Source organism: Aulonocara stuartgranti (genome assembly GCF_965226115.1).
Source record: "Aulonocara stuartgranti genome assembly, chromosome: 2".
Lineage (NCBI taxonomy): Eukaryota > Metazoa > Chordata > Actinopteri > Cichliformes > Cichlidae > Aulonocara > Aulonocara stuartgranti.
The window spans coordinates 35,747,276-35,769,557 of NC_138940.1; the positions used below are offsets into that span (position 1 = coordinate 35,747,276).

The following is a 22,282-nucleotide window of genomic DNA, read 5'->3' on the forward strand; positions in this document are numbered from 1 at the left end:
ATGAAAGGAAATATGAAAAGTATGCAGAATTGATTACAACAGCCAATATTTGGTTTTGCATTGCGATATTAATCACAGTGAAAATGTCCCCTACAGCTAGCATACATTATGGTGCAAACTGCTATACAGATAATGACCCTCTAAAGGGTATTTGTTACTGATATAATATGTTAATATTATAATTATATTTTGTTAGCAGTCCTATACTGTTAGAACATGCGAGGTTAAAGGTTAGTTTTGTTTCTAGACCATTATATTGAGCTATCTATGAAGCACATTGAAGATGGTGAATGGAAAAATTAAATATTTTCAACTCTCACCCCATTTGAGCCCCTCTCTTGTAAATCAGTATATTGTAACTGAGTGCGAACAATTTACAGTTATCTATCAAAGCAATCAAAGTGATTACCTAATATGTATTGTGCAAGTTTTCCTTCTTTTTCTCAAACAATTCTCAATCAATCGGACGTGGACACAGGGTTGTGGGTTTACAGTGGTTTTTGGGACTAGGACACATCAGATTCTTTGGGCTCTCTAGGTTGCAAGGTGGTGCCCCTGTGAATCCATCTTGTTCAGAAACGTCCAGACTAAGTTGGGATCTGGGGGGTTTGGAGGCTGGATCAATTCCTCAAGTCGCTTCAGAGCTATTTTTGTAGTGTGATGGCACATTTTCCAGTTGGGAGAGGCTGTTCCTGTCTGGGAGTGCTTTTATCATGGTGGGTGTGCTTAGTGTGCACGAATGTTCTAGTGGGTGGTACGTGTCAAACTCACTAATATCCATGTGAATTATGGTATCCAAGCTTTTCTAGCAGACCACTGTAATGTAACACGGTTATAATTGTTTCACTCCACCTCCCAGTAAATGTATATTTTCTGATTCAGGGCCCACAAAACCCCTGAAATCTATTTATATATGAATTTCATTAGGGAAGACTTACTATGATTTTTTTCATTTTTTTGCACTCTTGACCTTGATGATTTGTTTGTTTCGCCATGTTGGTGTTAGGTATTTCATTTAACTAAATAATCTGTAGTAGCTAAAGGTGTAATCTTACAATATTCCATATTGTTTGTAACAACAACAACAGTATAAGTCAGTTGTAGTGTGTTGATTTTAAATGTAACTATGCCTTAAGGAGAAAAAGGAGACAATTACTGGCCCTTAAAATATGGGGGCATGTCTGGTATAATAGTATAGACATACTCCATCTTATTACATTATGGATTTAAGTTTAGATTAGAGCTTAAGTGTTTCTCTATTACTGTATACTAAATTTAAAATCACTTACAAAGACAAATGTAGGTTTTTCCCTTTCGGGTGCATTGATTGCCCCATAGCCTGGCCACTTGCTCCATCTAGTGTTAAGAAAGCGCACATGGTCAGTCAGGGTACACTGCCCTCATCACTCAGGTTGTAGTTCTCGTCACTCTGCTCTCGGTTTTAGGCCCGTTCGCGATCAAGTCCCTTTTCACTGTATTTTGCTGTACTTTGACCCAAATTAAATGGTATAATTAAACCAATAGAGCATGCTTCGTGGTTTGCACTGAGAGAAATGTATACTGCAATAATGAATAACAATCCCATCTTATATTTGGTCAGCCTCAGTGTTACTGGGCATTTTGAGAAAGGAACAGTTTCAAGGAACTGAGTGCAAATACGGACAAAATACACTTTGTCTAATGTGTACTGTTGTCTCTGCTGAATGCTTATCGATATTTTTCCGTCGAAAGTAGACAGGCCTGTATAACAGGTTTAGTCAATGCATTATCGGATCATTTTACACATTTCTTTGTAATATGAGAACAGTCTGCACTGCCCCAAGAAGGAAGTACAAGCTTCGCCTGCGTTTTTTTGTTCATTTGTCTTCAATCTGCTCCCCGCTCGTCCGACTTCCCCTCCGAGCGGAGCAATACATTGAATACACGTACGTTTTTGGCGCACAAAAAAGACCTCTAAATTAATCTTTAATGAGCTTTTTAGAAGTCATAATGGCCTGTCGCTAATGTCCTATAACGATCTTCCTGTTGGTGGCCACGCCTCGATGCTTTTTCTTTCACTACGCCTCTGACAGTTGTCTGACAATGGTTTGAACTTTGCTGAATATATCGTCTACTCGCCTTCACTTCACCACCCAAGGACTGCAAGTATCCAAGTCACTGCTTTGGCTACGCTGTTGAGAAAATATGACTTTTCCCTTGAGAAAATCAGTTTCAGGTAGGCTGTTTATTTTGTTTTAGAATTTATGCTGCTTTGAAAAAAGGAAAAGAAAAAGCAATTATCTTTAATTATTGGGACTAAACTCGTATTTATTTCTCTCTTTTTTTGTAAAAGAGTTTCTAGTAAAGTCGATTATTGTGTTTTGTCGTCTGGTCTATTTGGTCCATTTATTTGTATCCTACTGCATTTAAGTTGCTGTCCATGGTGCTGAAGTGGAGATCGCTCCAAAAACAACAACAACACACACATAAAAAGGTCTGGGGATCTCATCTTCGCTTACGTGCTTCACTGATTTTATCTTGTTTGAACAAACTTTTTTCAAATGTGGTATTTTTAAGCGAGTTATTTTCAGAATTATGAAAAAAAAAGGGGTTATACTCTGTCGAGCTTAATTCTAAATGCCTTTCAGTTGATTTTATTGCACTTCTACTTCCCCAGATTTTACACTTAGTTATGCGCAAACTCATATTTATTCAACGCTAGTTATAAACTTGACGTGTGTTACTGGTCTCATTTATAAAGCAGTGGATATAAATAAAATATTAATTACTTAAAAAAATATTTTCTTGAGAACTCTAGATGGCAGCATTGGTTAGTCTGTTAAATATTCTCAGTAAAGCAACGGACGCTGTAAGTCAGGCTTGAAAACAACAAAACCGTGGCAAGTTGTTTTCAGCTTTAGATTCCAGACTACGGTTTTTTTTTCTGACACTACGTTTGACACTAAGTTTCGATTTTCATAAAGTCAATTCATAATTCACCTGTAGCTCCTGTAACATTAAGAAATGAAAATTTCACCACGATGTTGGTGGAAAGGGTTTTAGATTGGGGTGATTTCAATTTGTTCAATTTGATGTTTAGTGTTAAGTGAGGATTTATGACATTTTAAGGATACATGCTGATGGTTAATCTACTGTCATTTTGTTGGTTGGGTCTTAATACATTATTTTCATTTTACATTAACTGAACAGTTGACGGTTTTATTCTTTACAGTCATCTGCACCTTTAGGTGGGCATTGGAAATAACAAATATTTAATAATACTACAACTTTAAATGTTTAAAATGCATATAATTCAAGTAGTATGTGGCTGGGAGTTCGTTCTCACCTCAGTTTAAAATACGGGATTTATTTTTCACATGCTGTTTTCTCATATTTCCATAGGGGAAAATGAGTTATATTGGTAGTTTTTGAGTAACTTTCTGTTCACTTCTGTCAAGTGAAACCAGAAAGGTCTCTAATATGCTCTCTCTCTCTCTTCATCTACTCGTTCTCTCTCTCTCTCTCTCTCTCTCTCTCTCTCTCTCTCCCTCTCTCTCTCTCTCTCTCTCTCTCTCGCTCTCTTTCGCTTTCTCTCTGGACTTTCCGCCTCCACACGTCTACGTACCTTTCTCCTAATATGAATTATCACTACTTTAAGTCAAACGTGTGTGAGTGTACACACTGACTTGGTTTGTGTCTCACCAGTTAGACTCCCCGTCCTCTCCCTCCTCCCCACTGCTCATTCTCTTGGTTGTAGGTGGGATGCTCTCGGTAGATCAGCTGAGTTTGTGGTTGAGCCGGTCTCGGATACTGACCCAGAATGAGGGAGCTCCTGCTGTTACCTTGTCTTGCTTCGATTCAACAAAAAAGAGAAAAACAATGGGATCTCTGTTGTTATTCGTTTACATCATCTGCGAAAGCGGTCTGAATCCTTTTTCCTTTCCTTGTTTTTCTCGTTGTTGTTGTTGTTTTTTCTTAACAGTAGCAGCTACAGCAAGAGATTAGGGAAATCAGATAACGAGCACTGCACACTCCCCAGGCGTCTGCAAACAGGTGTTTCCATCCTATGACTACGCAGCGAGCTTCATTCACGACTACCATGTGTGCGACCATGTAGTTTAGCGGAAAACTGCTCACCAAACTGTATTTGTGCGCATTTGTTGTGATACCGAGAAAATGATACATTCGGAAGAAGATGCAATGTGCTGTGAGACCAAAGTCTTTGTACAGCTTCGGATGGAACGTTTGTTTTTTATCCTTTTCGTTACGTTTCACTTTTTTCTCGAGGCTACAACGGACAGTTTCTGAAAAGCGACTAAATTAATGATCAAAATGATCCATGTGGACATCATCTAGCCATCTTCGCTGCACCCCTGGGACTATTCCATTTTCACTAGAGTGCACTTTGAAAGCTCTATAGTAGCCCATATTTAACACATCGTTGTTGTTGTTGCATCGGATTCTGGACATTTCCCCTCAATCTCTTGGATTCAAAGGGGGTGATATCTTCCCCGTTTCTCAGGAAGTTTTTCCCCCAGAGAGCTGCCAAACTGGCTATGGCGGCAGCGATTGCCAGCTCCCTCATAAGGCAGAAAAGGCAGGCGAGGGAGCGGGAGAAGTCTAATGCCTGCCGCTGCGTTAGCAGCCCCAGTAAAACCAAAGGAAGCTGTGAAAAACCAAGTCGACTGAACGTTTTTTCACGAGTCAAACTCTTTGGTTCCAAGAAAAGGCGAAGGAGACGACCAGGTCTGTTGTTCCAATTTCATCAGGCTCTCACATTTTTGATCACTCTGATCATCACCTTTCTTATTACGAGTGCCATTTTTTGCAGTTAAAAAAGATATTTACTATGTAACGCTCACTTTCTCGGAAAAGATGGATGAAAAAGTTGGTGCAAGATTGAAAGGCATGCTTATCAAGTGTATCAACACAGAAGTCGCCTTGCATCTCAAATAATAGTGCGAGATAAATCAAACCAATCGCTCGTTGCCTATCTACTGAACTAGATGTAAAAAAGGCTTAGGTGATCAATCACATAAGACTTCACTGTCACAAATTAATAAGATTTACTGTTCCAATTAATCTGGATAATCACTCCATCAAAAGTAATATAAATTTCACTCTTTTTAGTTTCCAAAATGGATATAATATTTGGTTTCCAGGATGGCAGAACTTAAAAACAGATTAATATTAAACTTCAGATGCACACATTTAAATAAGCAGGTCCCAACTTTCATTTAGAATTTTAAGCAAACCTCACAATTAGCTCCAAATAATATTTCCTGCATGCTGTTGCCAAATGCTTTGTTGTTGAAACTTATCCAGCAGGAATAAAAGCATTGGCAGATACAGTATTTTTAAGAATTTCCTGTATTTTAGGTATGTAGTTCTACTGTGAGATGTAAATCCAAGTCCAAAGTGGCTGCAATTTCTTGCATTATTGCAGTGGCATCACATCTTGCTATAGTGTCAGTCTCCTTATGTTTGTGGGTATGACCCTATAGCCTTACAACGTTCATCTCTGTATTTTCTTCCCACTTTATTCTATCCAATTCACTCATTTTCAAGTTGTTGTTGTTGTAATTCTGTGTATAATTCACCTGAAAGTTAAGACATGCGGTTATATAACACTTTGACTATCCTGCAGTTTGTGCATCTTTCTAACATCCAATTTCCAGTTATCCTGTAGGGAAAGCAATGGGTGTTGTCTTTTTGGCGGGTATATGGTGCCTCATCTTTAAGGAAATACATTATATGTACATGCGGCTGTAGAGCTAATGCATTTAGGCTCCTTTATGTCTTTGTGCAAAGTTTTATACCACAATTATTACGCTATCCCCACTCTATAGACTGAATAAACCCTGGCGCAGCGAAAGCAACCTTAGTAAGGCTGGTGATCACAGCACTGAAAGATGGATGAGATGATAGGACAGCTGAATGGTGTGGTTAACAACAGTAAAGGACACTCCACTTGGGACAGTAACCAAAGACTGAAGAGCACTTAGCACTTATCAGACACTAATGTAACTCAGACAGGCAAAACAGATTTAATATTTAAAACTATCATTTTTTTAAGACCATACTTTTGATGAACACGGTCAAAAGAACACAAGGCTTTCAACAGATATTTCAGAACTCTAACGCTTTCCTTACCATGCAAAATTAGACAGAAATATTATGCGCTGTAATTTGCGGTGCTATTTGTCTCTTAAAGTGTGCCTCAAACATTTTGAGAGCATTTAATATACCATTTTTCATTGAAGTTTAGATTTTTATTAGCATTCCTTTTTACTTTTGTAGCTGTCCATCTGTTGGGCAGGTCTGATGGAGTAGAGACTGACAAGAAACATGGATTGAGAAAGAGGGGTTACTTGCATAATTTCAGCCATTTTAAATCACTTCATGCTCTCAGAACCAATTTCTTATTTGGATACTCTTGTCCATCTTTGATCTCATCTCTGTTGTCAAGCTACTGGCCCTTAGATTTTGCAGACGAAAGACAGAAATAATGCTTTTTAAAATGTTGACACAACACAATTTGATATAACTGTAGCTCTTAATAGTTTGCCATTTAAATACCTTTTAAATAGTTTACCATTTAAATGGTCAGTTGAACGTGTCTGACTGCAGCTTCTCTAACTGAGGCCAGAATCTGTCTCTAATGCTGTCTAGAAAGACATAATTACAGTAGTCTCTAATTCCTTTTCACGAGAAGGTGAGAGCAAAGTAAGTTAATATACTCCTTCCAGCATGTTTTTGCTCATTTTGGTTGCATTTGTTTGACTGACAGGTGTCTCACAACATCACATTCATTTGTGACTATTTCTCCTTTTTTTAAATCTCCCATCACGTGTGCCACTCAGCCTCATTAATTACCTGTCGACTCAAATGATTTATTTTGTTTTCTTTTATTTGTGGTTTTAATAGCTGAAAAGCTGTTGGAAAGAGTACAATGCAAGCGGCAGTATGTCCCATTACAAACCTACGAACGACTTTATCTTCCACCTTGTACTCTGTGGTTTCATCCTTGTGTCCTCCTCTCTGCTCTCTTCTTCCACAGAGCCCCAGCTGAAGGGGATTGTGACGAAACTCTACAGTCGACAAGGTTTCCACCTGCAGTTGCAGGCAGATGGAACCATTGATGGAACAAAGGAGGAGGACAATGGTTACAGTAAGTTTCACTCCATTGTACTGGTGTATGGATTCCACTTATTTTTCAATCATGCACCCACTTTACCTTTTATCAGCACTGTGCTATACTATGTACTATAATTGAGGTTACACCACTTATATTCATCTTGCAGTGTGTCAAGACTGTTTCAGGTTTGTCATAAAGCCCATGTTCCTTAAACTGCTATAGGAGAGCTGATATATATATTTTTTCTCCTTATTTGTGGGTTTCTTAGGCTTGACTTTAAATGCTGAATTTCTTTTAACTCTAATAGAGAGCAGCATTTTAAACTGTTCAAAATGGATCTTGATTTTTTTTGCCATTAAATATTTCTTATTACATAGAAAATATTAAGTTTGTATACATGTTTGCAAGTATACAAACTAAGCGGTGAAGTAGTGACCCTGTTTAATTTGATCTAATCAAAATCATCCTTTTCCAAACTGAACACAGGTCATAACTGGCTTTTCACACCTACACACTGCCTCTGTCATGAGATCTAGTTTTGCCTTACACTATGTGTGGATGCATTCCTTTCGTTGCCACACACCCACTAGCTCTTTGTTTTCCAATTGATTAAAGAGATCAATGGAAGTGGAATAGCACAGGCAGTTGTCTCGTAACAATACAACAGACACTGACCAACTTTTAATTAGATGGTGCAATGAGCACTACTACATATCCCTGAAAGATTAAAATTATAAAATAGCTGCTGAGTGAAAATAACATCTAACAATGTGGGAAAAGTGTGCACAGTATTCTGTGAAACAGGATTTGTTCAGTGCTGTGTAATCTCACCATTAAGTGGATGTAAACACTACTGAGGCCTTTGAATTAGTATTCATTGAGTCCCTTGGTGTCTCCTACATATAAATAGCAACTCTGTGGATGTAGGATGTTTTCTAAGCAGAGCAATACCTTATAATGTCCTGTGAAGTTTGTTTCTTAACCCTTGTATGGTGTTCGGGTCTGTGAGACCCGTGTTCAGTTTTTTTCAAAAGAAAAATTAAACAATTAATTATTTTTTCACGTGTAAATGTGTTGTGTCTTTCCACTCACTCCACTTGATTATAACTGATTTATTTATAATATTTTATATAAAAGAAAAACGAGAAGCACATTAATTCATAAATGTGATCTAACAAAGGTAAAGGGAAAAAATTAACCATGTTTGCTGTTCATATGTCTTGTAATTGGGATGAAGTAAACATCTGTTGAGTAATTTAACATAAAATTGTTTGATAGTGTTAATTTGGAAAGCCAAAACTCTAGCGGGTCCACCAGACCCATGAACACTGGCTGAGTAACAAAAATACGAACACCACACAAGGGTTAAATATAAGAATATCAAGTTCCATAATACACAGAGCACACCGTACAGTAGTATAAGCAAAGCTTATGAAACGTTTTAAACAAACATGCACCCACAAAATGTTGCACTTCACTTCTTACACAGACCACCCCACCCATAATATCTGGATGGTCTCATTTTTATTAACTTATGCAACAACTGACCTGCATTATGGGACTAAAATAGTTTTGAGGAAAAAAAAAAAAAGATTGCTGCTGAATAGGAAAAGGAAAAAGAGTGAAGCTCTTTGCACTGCTCCAAAAATAGCGTTGTTAGGCGCTGGGTGCGCTTGTCTCCATGGTGACGGAGAGCACAGTCCTCTTGGAGCTACTGGTGTCTTGTGATGGTGGGAGAGGACCTTCTTAAATGTGTACACACACACACAGATACACAGAAAAAACAAAACAATACAAAACAAAAATCAAACCAAAAAACAAACAAAGATTTGATGTTTGCTACTTCCACTTGTTTAGAAGACCAAGTGTGGCTGTTAAACCAGGGGCACAAATAAGACATACACGTCTCACAGAATAATATGGATTTTTCCTCCAATATTATACAGTATCAGATATTTTCTTGTGTTGTATCACAACTAAGAAAACCTAGTAGGAAAATCAAGCACTACAATGAGACAACTCATTTTTGGGGAGGAAAGAAGGAGGGCATTTTACGGTTCAGCATACACACTATTGTCAATCTTGAGGCATTCATACCTCATTTTTGTAAATAGATTTAGATGTTTGAATCCATAATTTTAGATACTCTAAATCCCAAAGGGCAAACTAATTGGCACGGCTCCTAATGGGTAACACATCAGTTATGTCGTACATAGTCAAATCACATCACAAGAATCTTATTTATTATTTATCTAATTCAGTCTTTTGGTTTTTTTTAAGTAACCCACTTTCCTCAACCAACGAGTCACTAGTTCAACACTAATCTCACCACAGAAGTGCCTTACACTGTTGTCACCGCAGCTTCCTTTTAAGCTTCAATACTTTGTCATATTGTCATATTCAGGCTACTCTAATTGCTGTCATGTTGCTCCCAGAATGAGTAAAAGAAAGTATTTAAAATTTGACTGTTCTGTGACTTCATGGCTGTTAGTACGTGGAACTTAGACAGCTTGCAAGCAATTGTGAAAACTATCCCTCAGGCCTCCTCGCCCTTCTTACTCCATATTCCTCTGTGCAGCAGGAAAGGTCTGTGAGTGGGTGGTAGACCTATCATCCTCTCCAGTGTGCTCAGGTGTTTCTAGGATCCAAGAAGTAATTGAGTTTCACCTCTCGAAAATCCCCATCAGTAAACCAGCTGGTAATCCTTCTGAAATGAAGTAGAGTGCAGATGCGTACGTGCGCATCTTGGTGGGAGTATCGTGGCAGAAAACTCAGTGGAATGATGCAGTGAGAAGGGTGCAATTACAAAGACAAGAACAGCAAGAGGTTTTAGAGAAAAGGAGCCATCAAATCAGGTCAAAATTACAGACAAGGAATAGTCGATGCAAAATTGAATTACACAGGTCCAAATACAATTACAGAGGTCCAAAATCACCAAATATATATTTGGCAATCATATTTATCAGCTTAAATGCATAAGTTAGAGTACACCTAAAAATACTGCAGAAACTCTGTGGTAGGTCCTACGTTTGAGCTGTATAAAACATCAACATGCACCAGACTGTAATTTTTACGTCTTCAATATAGAGCGTTATGATTTTTAGTGCCATCTTTTTGAAAGCTGCATTAATGATGACGGTCTTCATTTCTGTTTGAGAGGGGATGCATCTTTAGCCAGACAAGTTAATTAACAATTTGACTTAAATATACTACAAATCTCACTGAGAATTGCATGAAAGAAAATCTACCATACAAATGCAGCATTCAGCAGCAGTGAGCAAGAGTTAGAGTTGTTAGGAGAAATAAACAGAAGGTCTGATTATATAATGAATAGATTAGAGAAAAAGTATGATAACTGTTGTATAATATGGACATTATAAACTAGACTTTACCAAAGTACTTTAAGAATATAAGCAGCTCTCATATATTACTTTTGATTAGCCAAGTCACCATCTAATTCATGTGTCATTTTAAATGGCTGGAAAATACACTCATGGGATGGATTATTTGAAACATGTCATAACAGATATTATAATAGACAAGTATGTGAGCAGGTCCAAGAGTGAACGAGTCATGCATAATTCAGCTGTTTGCCTAACAATGGCCCTGCTAGTGTTTTTCTTTCCAAATGTCACCATTGCAGTGCTTCTCAGTGGCAGGCGTCACTAAGAAGACTGACAGGATGGTTGGATGTGCACCCAAAGGTCTTGCATGTACACAATCATTGTTGACGGAATGTCTTCATAATCAAATTACTGAAGATTATGGTAAATGTCTCCTGATTAATGGCTCCAAGCTCAGAAACAACAAGCCTAATGGGCTTGTGACTTTTTACTCTGCACTGACTCAACTACACAAGCACCTAAGAATGTCTCTGAAAATTGTGGATGCATGGGAGAGCATCCACCATGCATAAACAAAATTCATTAGCATTGAGCAGAAGGATAGCTGGGATAGATGATTTGAAACATGTCAATAAGGATATTAGAACAGACAAGAGTGTATTTTCGGAAGAATACTTCATGTGGCGACTGAAGATGGAAACAAAAATATGGATTAAAAGAAGAGAAGGAGTAGAGAGATAAGAAAGAGACAGAACTAGAGAGTGACTGGTTCTGGGGCTTTTCACAGGACCAGAAATGACCTGAAAATGCAGTACAAAGTAAATATATCACACATGCCTTTGAGCATTGTATATAATAAAAAACCCAGAGAGAAGGGAGTCAGTAGGGTTTTTTTTTATTAAGAGCAAAAGAAATAGCCTATCATAAAACCCATATAGTGTGCTTTGCTCTAAGGACTTTACAGATCTACTAAGTGGCTGACAAGAGGATCTATAGTAAGGAAGCACACTGACTCACAGCTCAACTGACAGAAGTTTACTTTGTCTTCTCGTGTGTCTAAATCGAAAAGTTCTTATAATGTGATAACATAAACGCTTGACACTCAAAAGGGGAAATTTAAGAGAAACATTATTTTTCTATGGACTTTACGTGCTTTATTTAGTACCATCAAATGTTACAACAACAACCCACAGCAGTGGCAGTGGAATTTGGGAGTGTGTCCAACAATAGTCAGTACAATAGGCGAGAAGTTTCCTTTTTTGGGAACAGAAGCAAGCATGGAGACTCTCAGGTGGACATTCATGTGCTTTCCTCTAGTCAGCCTGCGGTGTTCAGTGCCAGCAACTTATGAAATCTACACGTGTGCGCACACACACACACACACACACACACACACACACACACACACACACACACACACACACACACACACACACACACACACTATACAGGCTAACACTAATTAGGTAGAGATATACTACACAGCAGCCGGGCTGCCGCTGGCTCTGTCAACCTCACAATTTGCTTTCAGCCCTCCGGTCATAGACAGGTTTTTATATATGTGTGTGTGTGTGTGTGTGTGTGTGTGTGTGTGTTTGTATGTGGTCTATGCATCCAAAGTTATGCAAGGTTTTCTTTTTCTTTCTTAGATGTGAATGCAGAATTAGCAACACAAGAGCTAAAACAATAAACATATGGTTGCTTTCTTTGTTACCGTTACCAGTGGATTCTTCAATGATTCTCAATGATTGCATTTTGCTGTACTGACTGTGCTTTGACTACAGTTACTAAAAACAGCATGACATGTCCTCCTGCACTTGTGGCCATAGTAACCCCATTTACTGTTAGATGACATTGCTGCTGTAATATCAGTGAAACAATAAAATCATAAAACAATATTGTAATTGGTTTACATTGACATTTTTTGTTATTTACCATATATATTGTTTAACATAAGTGCACTGTTTGCAGAATAAATTTGTTATCATTTGTTTCTCTTGTCCAATCTCTTTCTAGCCATGTTCAACCTTATTCCAGTGGGGCTACGAGTTGTGGCCATCCAGGGGGTGCAGACCAAACTCTATCTGGCTATGAACAGTGAGGGCTTCCTGTACACATCGGTAAGACACATCATACTAAGCCTGACTAAAAAGAAAAACACAACAAAACAAAACAAAAAATGATGTAATTTAACATGAATAAGGAGTTCAAGGAGTGTGTAAGCAGGTTTAGCAGTGAAAAAGTGCATCATTCAGTTGTTTGCCTACCCCTGTTAGTGGGGTTTTTTTTTTTTTTTTTTTTGCAAATGCCACCACCGTACTACCTCTCAGTGGCAGGTGCCACTAAGAAGACTGACAGGCTGGTTAGATGTGCACCCAGAGGGCTTCCATGTACACATTCCTTGTAGACAGAATGTCTTCATAATCAAATTACTAAGAATTGTTCTTTATGGTAAAAGGTCTCCCAAATAATTAATGGCATCAAGCTTGGAAACAACAAACCTAATGATCTTGTGACTTTTTACTCTGCAGTTGCTGCTGACAAATTATCTGTTACACATTTTGAAAATAATGAGATGAACAAAGAAGACGATCAAACCTCCTGGCCACTCTGTCTCTGGCCTGAATGTACTCTTTCACACACACAAGCACCACTTAATAAATAGGTTTATATGGAGCTGACACCATTACTTTAAATTTGAAATTGGCAATAGAGCTAAAACCTTAAATGTGAAAAGAAAATATTGAAAAGTACTGAGCAGCATAAAATATGTAGCCACAGTCACTCGCTGGTTTTGTACTTCACACACACCATCGTGATTAATATTTTGGCCTCTGTTGATTTTTTGGAGCCACAAGTGAACTTGGACGGATGAAAAGTGGAATGCAAATTTATCATTTATTGTTTGCTATCTTGGTTAGCAAGTTGCAATCATTACTGTATGGCTACAATGCATAGTCAGACATATCAGCTAATTGTTGCCAAGTAACAAACTAAAGTAACAAAATACTGAAATTTCACTCACCAAAACTAAGACATAAACTTTTTAGTTGACTGTACCAAAACAAAAGCCATGACATAAGTCACATAATCCATTAAAATGATCCTAAAGCCACTAACAGCACACAGATAAGTCCACTTTAATGATCATCCCATGAAAAAGGAAACTATCCACAGAGCCAAAAATGTCTTCTGTACCTGACGTAAATATAATTCTTCAGCGCTGCTAAGCTGGACATTTCAACATGAAAGTCTGTGGAGTCTGATTACCATTTGGAGAAACTAAACTCCAGGTTTTTCCACTTTTGTGTTGGCTTTATTTTGCAGCTCTGGAAGTTTCTTTTTGGTACTGAACAAAGATTTGCTGGTGCTTTGGTGTGAAGGTTAAGTGGTGGTGGGAGGGACTGAAGAAAGTTTGGCAATCCAGGGATAGTTTGCATGCTGTTTACGACATACTGGGACATTCTTCTTAAGCCGATATCAGCCTTAAGCCTTTGGCTCCCTGACAAAGCAATTGCTACTATGAATTCATGTGGAACTTCCAAGCTGCAAGTGTGTCTGTTTGTCTTTGCAGTTTTTCCCCCTAAAATAAAATGGATCAGGCGTAAAGTTTGCTTGACTAATAAACATATGCACATTTTACAGAGATCCACTTGAGCATTAACTAACATTAACTCAATTATGTTTGCTAATTAACCCATAGTAAAAGGCAGATAAGCCTTTGATATCCCTCTTAGAGGCCAGTATTACTGCTGCTATACAATGTCTTACAAACATGTAAAATATCTGGCAGGTTCAACATCCAGTAAGGCAGAATTTAGTATGTGTACATACAGTAAATAAACTGGTTCTTATATAGTGCTTTGCTATTCTACTTGAGCACTTAAGGTACTTTATAATACATGTTTCATTCAACAGTTCAGTCATTTGTTTCTATGCCTAAGTGCTTTCTATGTAACATTCACACACATTCATGCTTTGACGAATCAAGGTTCAGTATGTTGCCCAGGAATACTTTGGCATACAGACTGGAGCAGCCATGGATTAAAGCACCAACTTTATAATTAGTAAATGACCTGCTCTACTGCCTGAGCCACGACCAAGCAAGCAATAATGCTAGCTGGCAAATTAAAAGTAAACTATAACCCAGTCAATTTATATGTATTAAAACAAAATGATTGGCCTGTTGCAGAGGTGGCATTGCAAAAAAACAGTTAGATTCAAACCAGCAGCTCTAGCAAAGACTTAAACTCATTTGAGATGATATGAATATGACCTTTTAAAAAAATCTACAGTCAAGTGAGAAAGGTTCAACAGCCTTCAGTCTTTACTGAAAGTCTCTGAGATACTCACTTTATCTATTAAAATATTTTCTTACCATTCCATCAGTTTGTAGGCTTGAATATATCCGTGCTTTAGGCAGACGTCAGACAGGAAGAGTGACAATCACTCTGATTTATGCAAATTTTATGCAGATTATATGGAAATTGTGCTCTGGCTATCCCCTTCTATAAACACCTTTCCTACATGCCAAAACATTAACAGAAGTTGAAGGGAAAAAAACATCACTGAGGAGAAAGTGTCTGCATTAAAAAATAATGTTAGCATAAAAATAATGACCTCAAAAAACAGACTGAAAATTAAAAACATAACAATAGTTGTTATATGAAAATGAACCCTCTGGTTCATTTTCATATGAACCAGAGGGTTCATATGACACACGACTGATTTAAGATGACACAGCAACAAGATGCAGCGACCCAGAATCTCCATTTCAACTTTTTCTGAACAAAACAGTGGCGTTTACAGCGGCAAGAAACGGTAAAAACGACGTTTTCTAAGGACAGCGCTAGCAAACACTCTCAATCTATTGCCTTAGATTGGCATAGTATGCATTTTTTTTTACATTTCAGTCTTGGTTACATGTGTTGTATTTGATTGCAACAACTCTGTTGTGAATTTGAAATAACATTTTAAAACCCGTTTACAAAATAGACTATTTGACGGTGGTACTTCTGGTTCTGTCACTTCTATGCAGATGATATTCATTTATTCCAAACTTTCTGACCAGGTTTCCTGAAATGTTTGACTGATGCCTTCTTGTTGAACTCAAAATCCAATTCAAAGTCTATATAATCACACTAAGAACTTTCCACTGGTAAGACATCTGCATAGATAATGAGTCATTACAACACTAGATGGTGTGTAATGTAATTTTACCCCATTTGTTTCTCATCCTGGTGAGATTCTGGCTGAGTCTGGCGGCATGATCAGTGTTATAAGTGAAAAAGATGTTGTGGGATGATGTGAGTTATATATATTTACATCTTTTAGGGAAACAAGTATCTGGATCACCATATTGAAAGCTCAGTTTCTATCCAATGAGGGAATCCCAGGGCAAAATGCTAAAACAGTATTTTACATATGCTGTTTTATATGTAATAGATATAAAGAGATATAAAAGAGCTCAGATCAAATAGAGTAGTTTTTTGTTTTGTTTTTTGTTCTTTTTTAAATTGTATGAATGCAGATAAGTATTGGGTTGTTGAGTTTTCTATTTCAGCTAAATTAGAAATGAAACCGAAGTGAATGGAAAGCCAACAATTAGTATTTGTGTTGTTGGGATAGCTGCTCTGGTAAAGTGTTGGCTTCTAGCCACACATTAAGCCAGGAGTCAGTTATTGTAGGGAGAATCCTAATCAACAGTGGAACAGCAGATAATGTGCTCTGGGTTGGGAATTGAGTGGTGCTGCTATATTATAGATATAGTTATATAGTTATTCTGCATTCATTGGTTTGTGCATAAATAAGTGTGGAAACACGTTTGTAATAAAACAAAGGGGATTCCCGAAATTCATATATAGGCAGATTACAGATTACATTTTAGACACTAATATTATTTTGTCATTTATTATAAATGTATATGCATTTTTAGATTCAACCAGTGCTCTGCATTTCCTTTGATCCCAATAAGTGAATACCTTTTGGAGCATAGACTGCTTTGCCTCCCTGTGTATTTGATCATACATTACGACGTGTTCCGTACATTTAGGAGCAGGAGACATACACCAAGAAAAAGGTAGTGTGAGAGAAATGAAAAGTGAGAAAAAAGAATGCACATGTGTGGGTGAGACAGAATGCACCAGTGAAAATATATTCATCTATCAGTGTTAACGTGTGGGAGAGGAAGATCCAATTAATATGTAGTTTACTTTACTATCCTCTATTTTTCTGTTTGCTTCTCTCCTTTGTCAGAATTAATGAAGCATTAGAATTCGACTAATATTATTAACAAGGAATAACTGTTGTTGGTATAATCTAAAAGAATCAACAAAAACATGCAGTTACCAACTCACTGCTTTTTAATATGGATAAAACAATCCTTGCTGATATAGTTTCAGATCTGCAAGCATGTTTTTAGATGCTGAGCTAAGGTGTGTGCACATATCTCACGAGGTGCCTTAGAAGTGGTGTTATTAATTTCCTGGTGGGTCAAATTTGAATTAGTGTGAGTCACTATGGCTCCAGTTGAGTCTCGTCTAGACTGCTGTGTGTGAGCATACGTGTAAAATGGAGAGTTCAGGGCTCTTGGGGTGAAGATATTTATCAGGCAACTACTGAAGTTTATAGGCTAAAATACCTGACATTTAAATCTATACAATGGTCATACATTCTGTGAAGTCCTGCATGCTCATTTAAAAAGTGCCAAAAAATACAAAAGTTAAAGGACAGATCATCAGAAGAGTGGGTTGGAAAAGAAAAAGGTTCTTTTTGAAGTCTCACTTACTATTTTAGTTTATGTTTAGAAATGCATTTTAACTCAGAATATTTTTCTTCAGAGGCCATTAAAGGGCATGTTTTATTCTTTAAAATGTAACCAAAACATGTGTTTGTAGTAAAAAAAAATCTTTTCTCACTTTTCATGACAATCTACTGCCTGTGAGGTTTGTGTCAGCAATCACAAATACAAGCTGTCAGCATGTGGGGCATTCAAGAGTCATCTGTAAATTGTAATTACAGAAAATATCCCATGAACGCTCTTCAGAACTAGCACTGCACAGCAAATAAAATTACAGATAGAAGGGTATCAAAGAAGTGTATTATGTCCTTGTACATTATGTATTTGTGTTTTAGTGCACTCCTGTTTGATATGTGGTTGGCGCTCGCCTTTTCAGCTATTTAGCAAGCACAATACCTTTGGTAAATAGCCACTGCTGTATGGTTTCACTCCATTGAGCTGTGTCATTAACTACTTTGTGCTGTGTGTATGTGCTTGTGCTTGTAAATTAAATGTGTACCCTGTGTGGGTGTGCCTGTTTGTGTTTGGTATTTGCAAGGGTCTTTTCCACTAGATTAAAAATCTCAATTTATCCCCAAACAACTGAACACCACTGGCAGTATGTTCTTCTTCTTTAGCTAAAGTTAAAAAAAAAACCCAGAAAAAACCCTTTTAGTCCAGTTTCACTGGCAGTGAAAAAACAGTTTTAGTAAGATTTGCCTCCACTGCCCAGTCAGTCACTGTGAATTAATGTGTCTGCAAAGAACAACACTCAGTTCTGAATGCACTGGTATAATTGGTGTCATTTTTGTTTTGATATGGCAGCTGAATACGCACATAGCATTGATTTGGCTTGTCTTGTCTCGTCGAAATCCAGCCAGTATATTTACAGAGGAGATCAGTTCCATTATGCTAGTATTTCTCCTCCAGCTGATTGGATCAGAAAAACATTACTGGGCTGTAATTGCTCCCCTGAAGCAAACAATTTAAGAGTGCATCGTAACTGACAGTGTTTCTTGACATGATTGCTTTGCTAATGGAATACTCATTTAACGGTTACCCATACCACTTTTGATTTGTTTAATTGTGTGTGTGTGTGTGTGTGTGTGTGTGTGTGTGTGTGTGTGTGTGTGTGTGTGTGTGTGTGTGTGTGTGTGTGTGTGTGTGTGTGTGCAGGTTCCCCAGATGGAGATTGTGGGTCTTTCCATGCATGTCAATGTATTTTTTAAAATGACAAGGAAACATCCTTTAGCACAGTATGTTTAACACTTCATCAGCTTTTAAATGTCTCCCTCCTACAGGCAGTTATTAGACCGTGCTCAGGCAATACTACCATGCCTTCAGCTGTTGTAAAACAGCAGACGGTTCTCTGTATGCAATATTATTTGACAATAAAAGCCTTTTGTTTATAAGACTACATTTGGATAAGCTTGTGACTGCTGAAATGAGAGCTCATTTGTCGTTTTCAAAATGCAAAATTTAATAAACCTAAGTATGAACGCTGTGAAGTTTTAATAATGATAAAAAAAACTACACAAAAAAATTCAATTACTAACTAAGAATTACTAGTATGACATCTTTTTTATAACATAGAATATATGGGTAGCCAACCTGTGAACCACAAATCATACAATTCAATGTGTAATTAATGAACAGGGAAATATTTTTTAAAAATGTGTGAATAAAAAGGGACTCTTTTCATGATAATAAATCGTGAAAAGATAACCTTTAATTCTCCATCTCTATTCTGCCTACCAGGCATGTCAAAGAGCATGCTAATACAAAGAGGGTCTATAAAGTTAAATAAAAGCATCCTTTACAAAGCTTCTTTAGAAGGAATATATGAATAGACAAGGACAGATTTTTTTTTTCCATTTGTATTAAATGTAAAAAATTTATTAACAGTTCCAGGCTTCATTATTAGGAACAAGGTGATGTACTAGCACAGCAGGGGTAGTTGTCCAGGTTATATCAAACACACGGGAGACTTACTTCATCTGATTTACTTCAGCCATTTCTGGTATCTGTGAAACAGCTTTTCTGAACTTTTTCCAAGTAGGGTTGCCAGCTGTGAAGCATTAGGAAAATGACTTTTCATAGCTGCACATTGAAAAGGCCATGCAGCGCTATGGAATCATTAAAGGTCTATTTAGCCAATCCACCATAGAGAAATGCTTTGAGAGAGATGACAAGGCTGCTTTCTATTTTTAAAGTGATTTCCCCCTGCTTCGTCTAGCAGTCGAGTCGTGATTAAAGTGATGCAAGATTTTCTTATTTTTTCACTGGGAGATTGGTTTTAGTGAACAATCAGCATGCTATTGACTGAAGAAAATGCTACTGGAGCAAACTCCAAAGAGTCTGAATGTTTCTGTCTATCACAGTCTTGTTAGAATAGAAATGGGGATCCCCTGCCATTTTGGCCCCTCTTTGCGTCAGTTTGAGCGAGGCTTCTGTCCAGAGATCGGTTCAGATACAGTTGTAATGGCCAATAGCCTCTCCTCCATCCTGGCTCTAACTGTGCGTGTGTCTGTATCTGTCTGTTTATCAATAGACTCGGACTTATTCTTCTCCAGGAGGAGAGTAATGAGCCAAACCCACATGGGCTCGTTATTAAAGGTAGAACAGAACTCTTGGCTTCAGAGTAGCTTATTGTTCTGGTTCCAATTGCTGCTCGTGCATAACTGAGATGGCTGCTGCTTAGTCTTTCTACACTGGTCAGCCACAACATTAAAACCACCAGCATATTATGTATGTTGCCCCTTGTGCCCCTTCTAATGGATTGCCAGCTCAGGCTTGTTCTACTTCAACCCATGGATCATTGTGCTCTGTGTTCAAAGTAGTTTTTGTAGTTCATTGAGTGACTGTCCTGCTGAAGGAGGCTGCTGCAATTGAGATATGCTGTTTTTTTTCTCCTCCTTGAGGCCTTAAATGCTGATTTGTCAAAACTTCTGGTATCTCAAAATTATGCACAGGGTGACATTTTCATCTGTGTCCTGACACACTGGTCTTAAGTAGTGAGAGAGAGGTTTCCAACCTAAAAGATGCATGGAAAAGGACCCTTTGCATCACAAGGGGGCATATTTTAACTTAAAAACATGCAAACATATTTTCTTATAGTAGGTTCCAATGCAATGCTAAGAAGGAATAATTATAACAAGTGGTAAAAAAAAAAACAAATTGGAAAGAAAAAATGGATAAACTGCAAAAATCAGGAAGCAAACTCCAGTCTTTAGACTGAAAAACCTGTGACTTTCTCTGTAACCACCCCTCAAACCTCAAACCTCCTGATGTGGAGTTTCTAGCTCTTTTAAAAATAAAGCACGATCTTTGGGTATCCAGTAAGAACACACTGAAGCCACTTACATAACTGCTTAAACTTATAGGCCCGCCTACAGCTGCACGGACATGACTGAAGATCTTACACTCTAATTTTTATTTTTGAAAGCTAGATGATGGTGATAATATACAAAGCAAAAAAAAAAGAAGCCTTTAATATGTTTTCATGCATTTGAATACAAGATTATTAGTAACTCTGGTAATTGGGTAGTTCGACCCATGGTAGAAAGACACACACATAGACACAAAGTCGGAAAAGCCCAGAATGGAGGCAAGGAGAGAGACTAGTGTGACTGTAAATTACATAAGATATGCAAAAAAGAGTCTGTCTCTTATTGCAATGGTAGTGGAAACATTGATCTATCAGTAGAATTTTGGTACTCATGATGCTGAAGCAAAACTGAGAACTAGGTCTGAGCTTACTGGATACATCTTATTAAGGTGATGTGTCATCATCTTTCTTTCACTTTCACTCTGCTTCTTTTAGAGATTTTTGATGCATGGTCTGTGAAGGCTAAATCAGTGAGAGGGGGTGATAAATGAGCTTGGTTCTCAGTTACTGTAGCTAGGTGTAGATTTTATGTCTTGAGTAACTTCTGAGGCTTTGTGTGACAAAAGGCTCAGTGTGATGTGGTAGAGCTGTTTTAACAAGTTCAACAAATTCCAGTCTTTTGTGTGCTTTAACTGTCTTGTATACACGCTTCAAACCATCACACATGACATTCCGCCTTTTGAAGTCCTGTTACTGCTCACAAAAGTGACACTGTTGAACTGTTAAAAAAAAAAAAGATACGCTGTTGCAGATGACTGTGTCTGGTAGTGACATGTTGTTTGTCATGCTCTCACACTGGGTTGCTGGCCTTGGAGACACGTCATCACTTTCACCTGTCATGTTTTGGTTTTTTTTTTAACTTGGATTAAGACTGAGTCTAACTCTAATCTGTGAGAGGCATCCTTATTTTTTACTGGTTATTCTACATATGACTAACTGTGCACATGCTGGTGTTTGCATGCACTTTATGTACTTCCATTTTCAAAGTGTCCAAAGAAGAAAACTCTAAAGCAGGAACAATCACCAGTGACTTGCCCTACTTGCCTTATGCACAGTCTTACGCACTGTCCCTTGATCTCTCTCAAGGGAAATTGTCTCCTAACAGATTAGACACTGTTTTCTGTGCTTACCATCCAAGCAGCTCCACAAACACTGCAAACATTCAGCTAAGCACATACCCCCACCACCACCACCAACACACACACACATACACACACACACACACACACATGCACGCACACTTAGGCACTTGTCTCAGGGGAAATAAGCCTCAGTGATGCTGTTGTAGCAATAATGAGAAAAACCCATACAAGTGCTAGATACTAAACCTAACTCAAAGGGCATATGAACTCTTGCACAGTATGGAGTCCAGAAGATGAACTTCAAAATTGCCACACCCAGTAGATCAGTGACAGAGAAAAGAAGTATTCAAAAAACCTTAAAAGATGCATGTGCAACTTCAAGTACACATAAAGTTCCCTAACTCAGAAAGATAATGATCTTCTCATACATATTTAACAGCTAGGACCAAATAAGAATATAGTATTCAATCTGCCTGTATGTTTTATTAATACTCTTCTATATCTGTCATATCACTGTTATCTATGCTACATTCTTCACTACAGTAAATGGAACGGATAGATTTTAGAAGATTA

At 37.7% G+C, this 22,282-nt stretch overlaps 1 protein-coding gene across 7 annotated transcripts in view; it reads left to right on the forward strand.

The window, feature by feature from the left end:
• fgf13a (fibroblast growth factor 13a) overlaps positions 1-22,282 on the forward strand; it is a 96,675-nt gene that overhangs the window by 67,432 nt on the left and 6,961 nt on the right. For 5 of the 7 annotated variants that reach the window (XM_082556524.1, XM_082556523.1, XM_082556525.1 and 2 more), the window contains 2 exons: positions 7,040-7,150; positions 12,478-12,581. In XM_082556524.1, the coding sequence (XP_082412650.1) occupies positions 7,040-7,150; positions 12,478-12,581 (215 nt within the window). Of the gene's footprint in view, positions 1-2,142; positions 2,216-3,686; positions 4,726-7,039; positions 7,151-12,477; positions 12,582-22,282 lie in introns of those variants that run through there. The other 2 variants (XM_082556529.1, XM_082556526.1) reach the window with 2 other exon arrangements.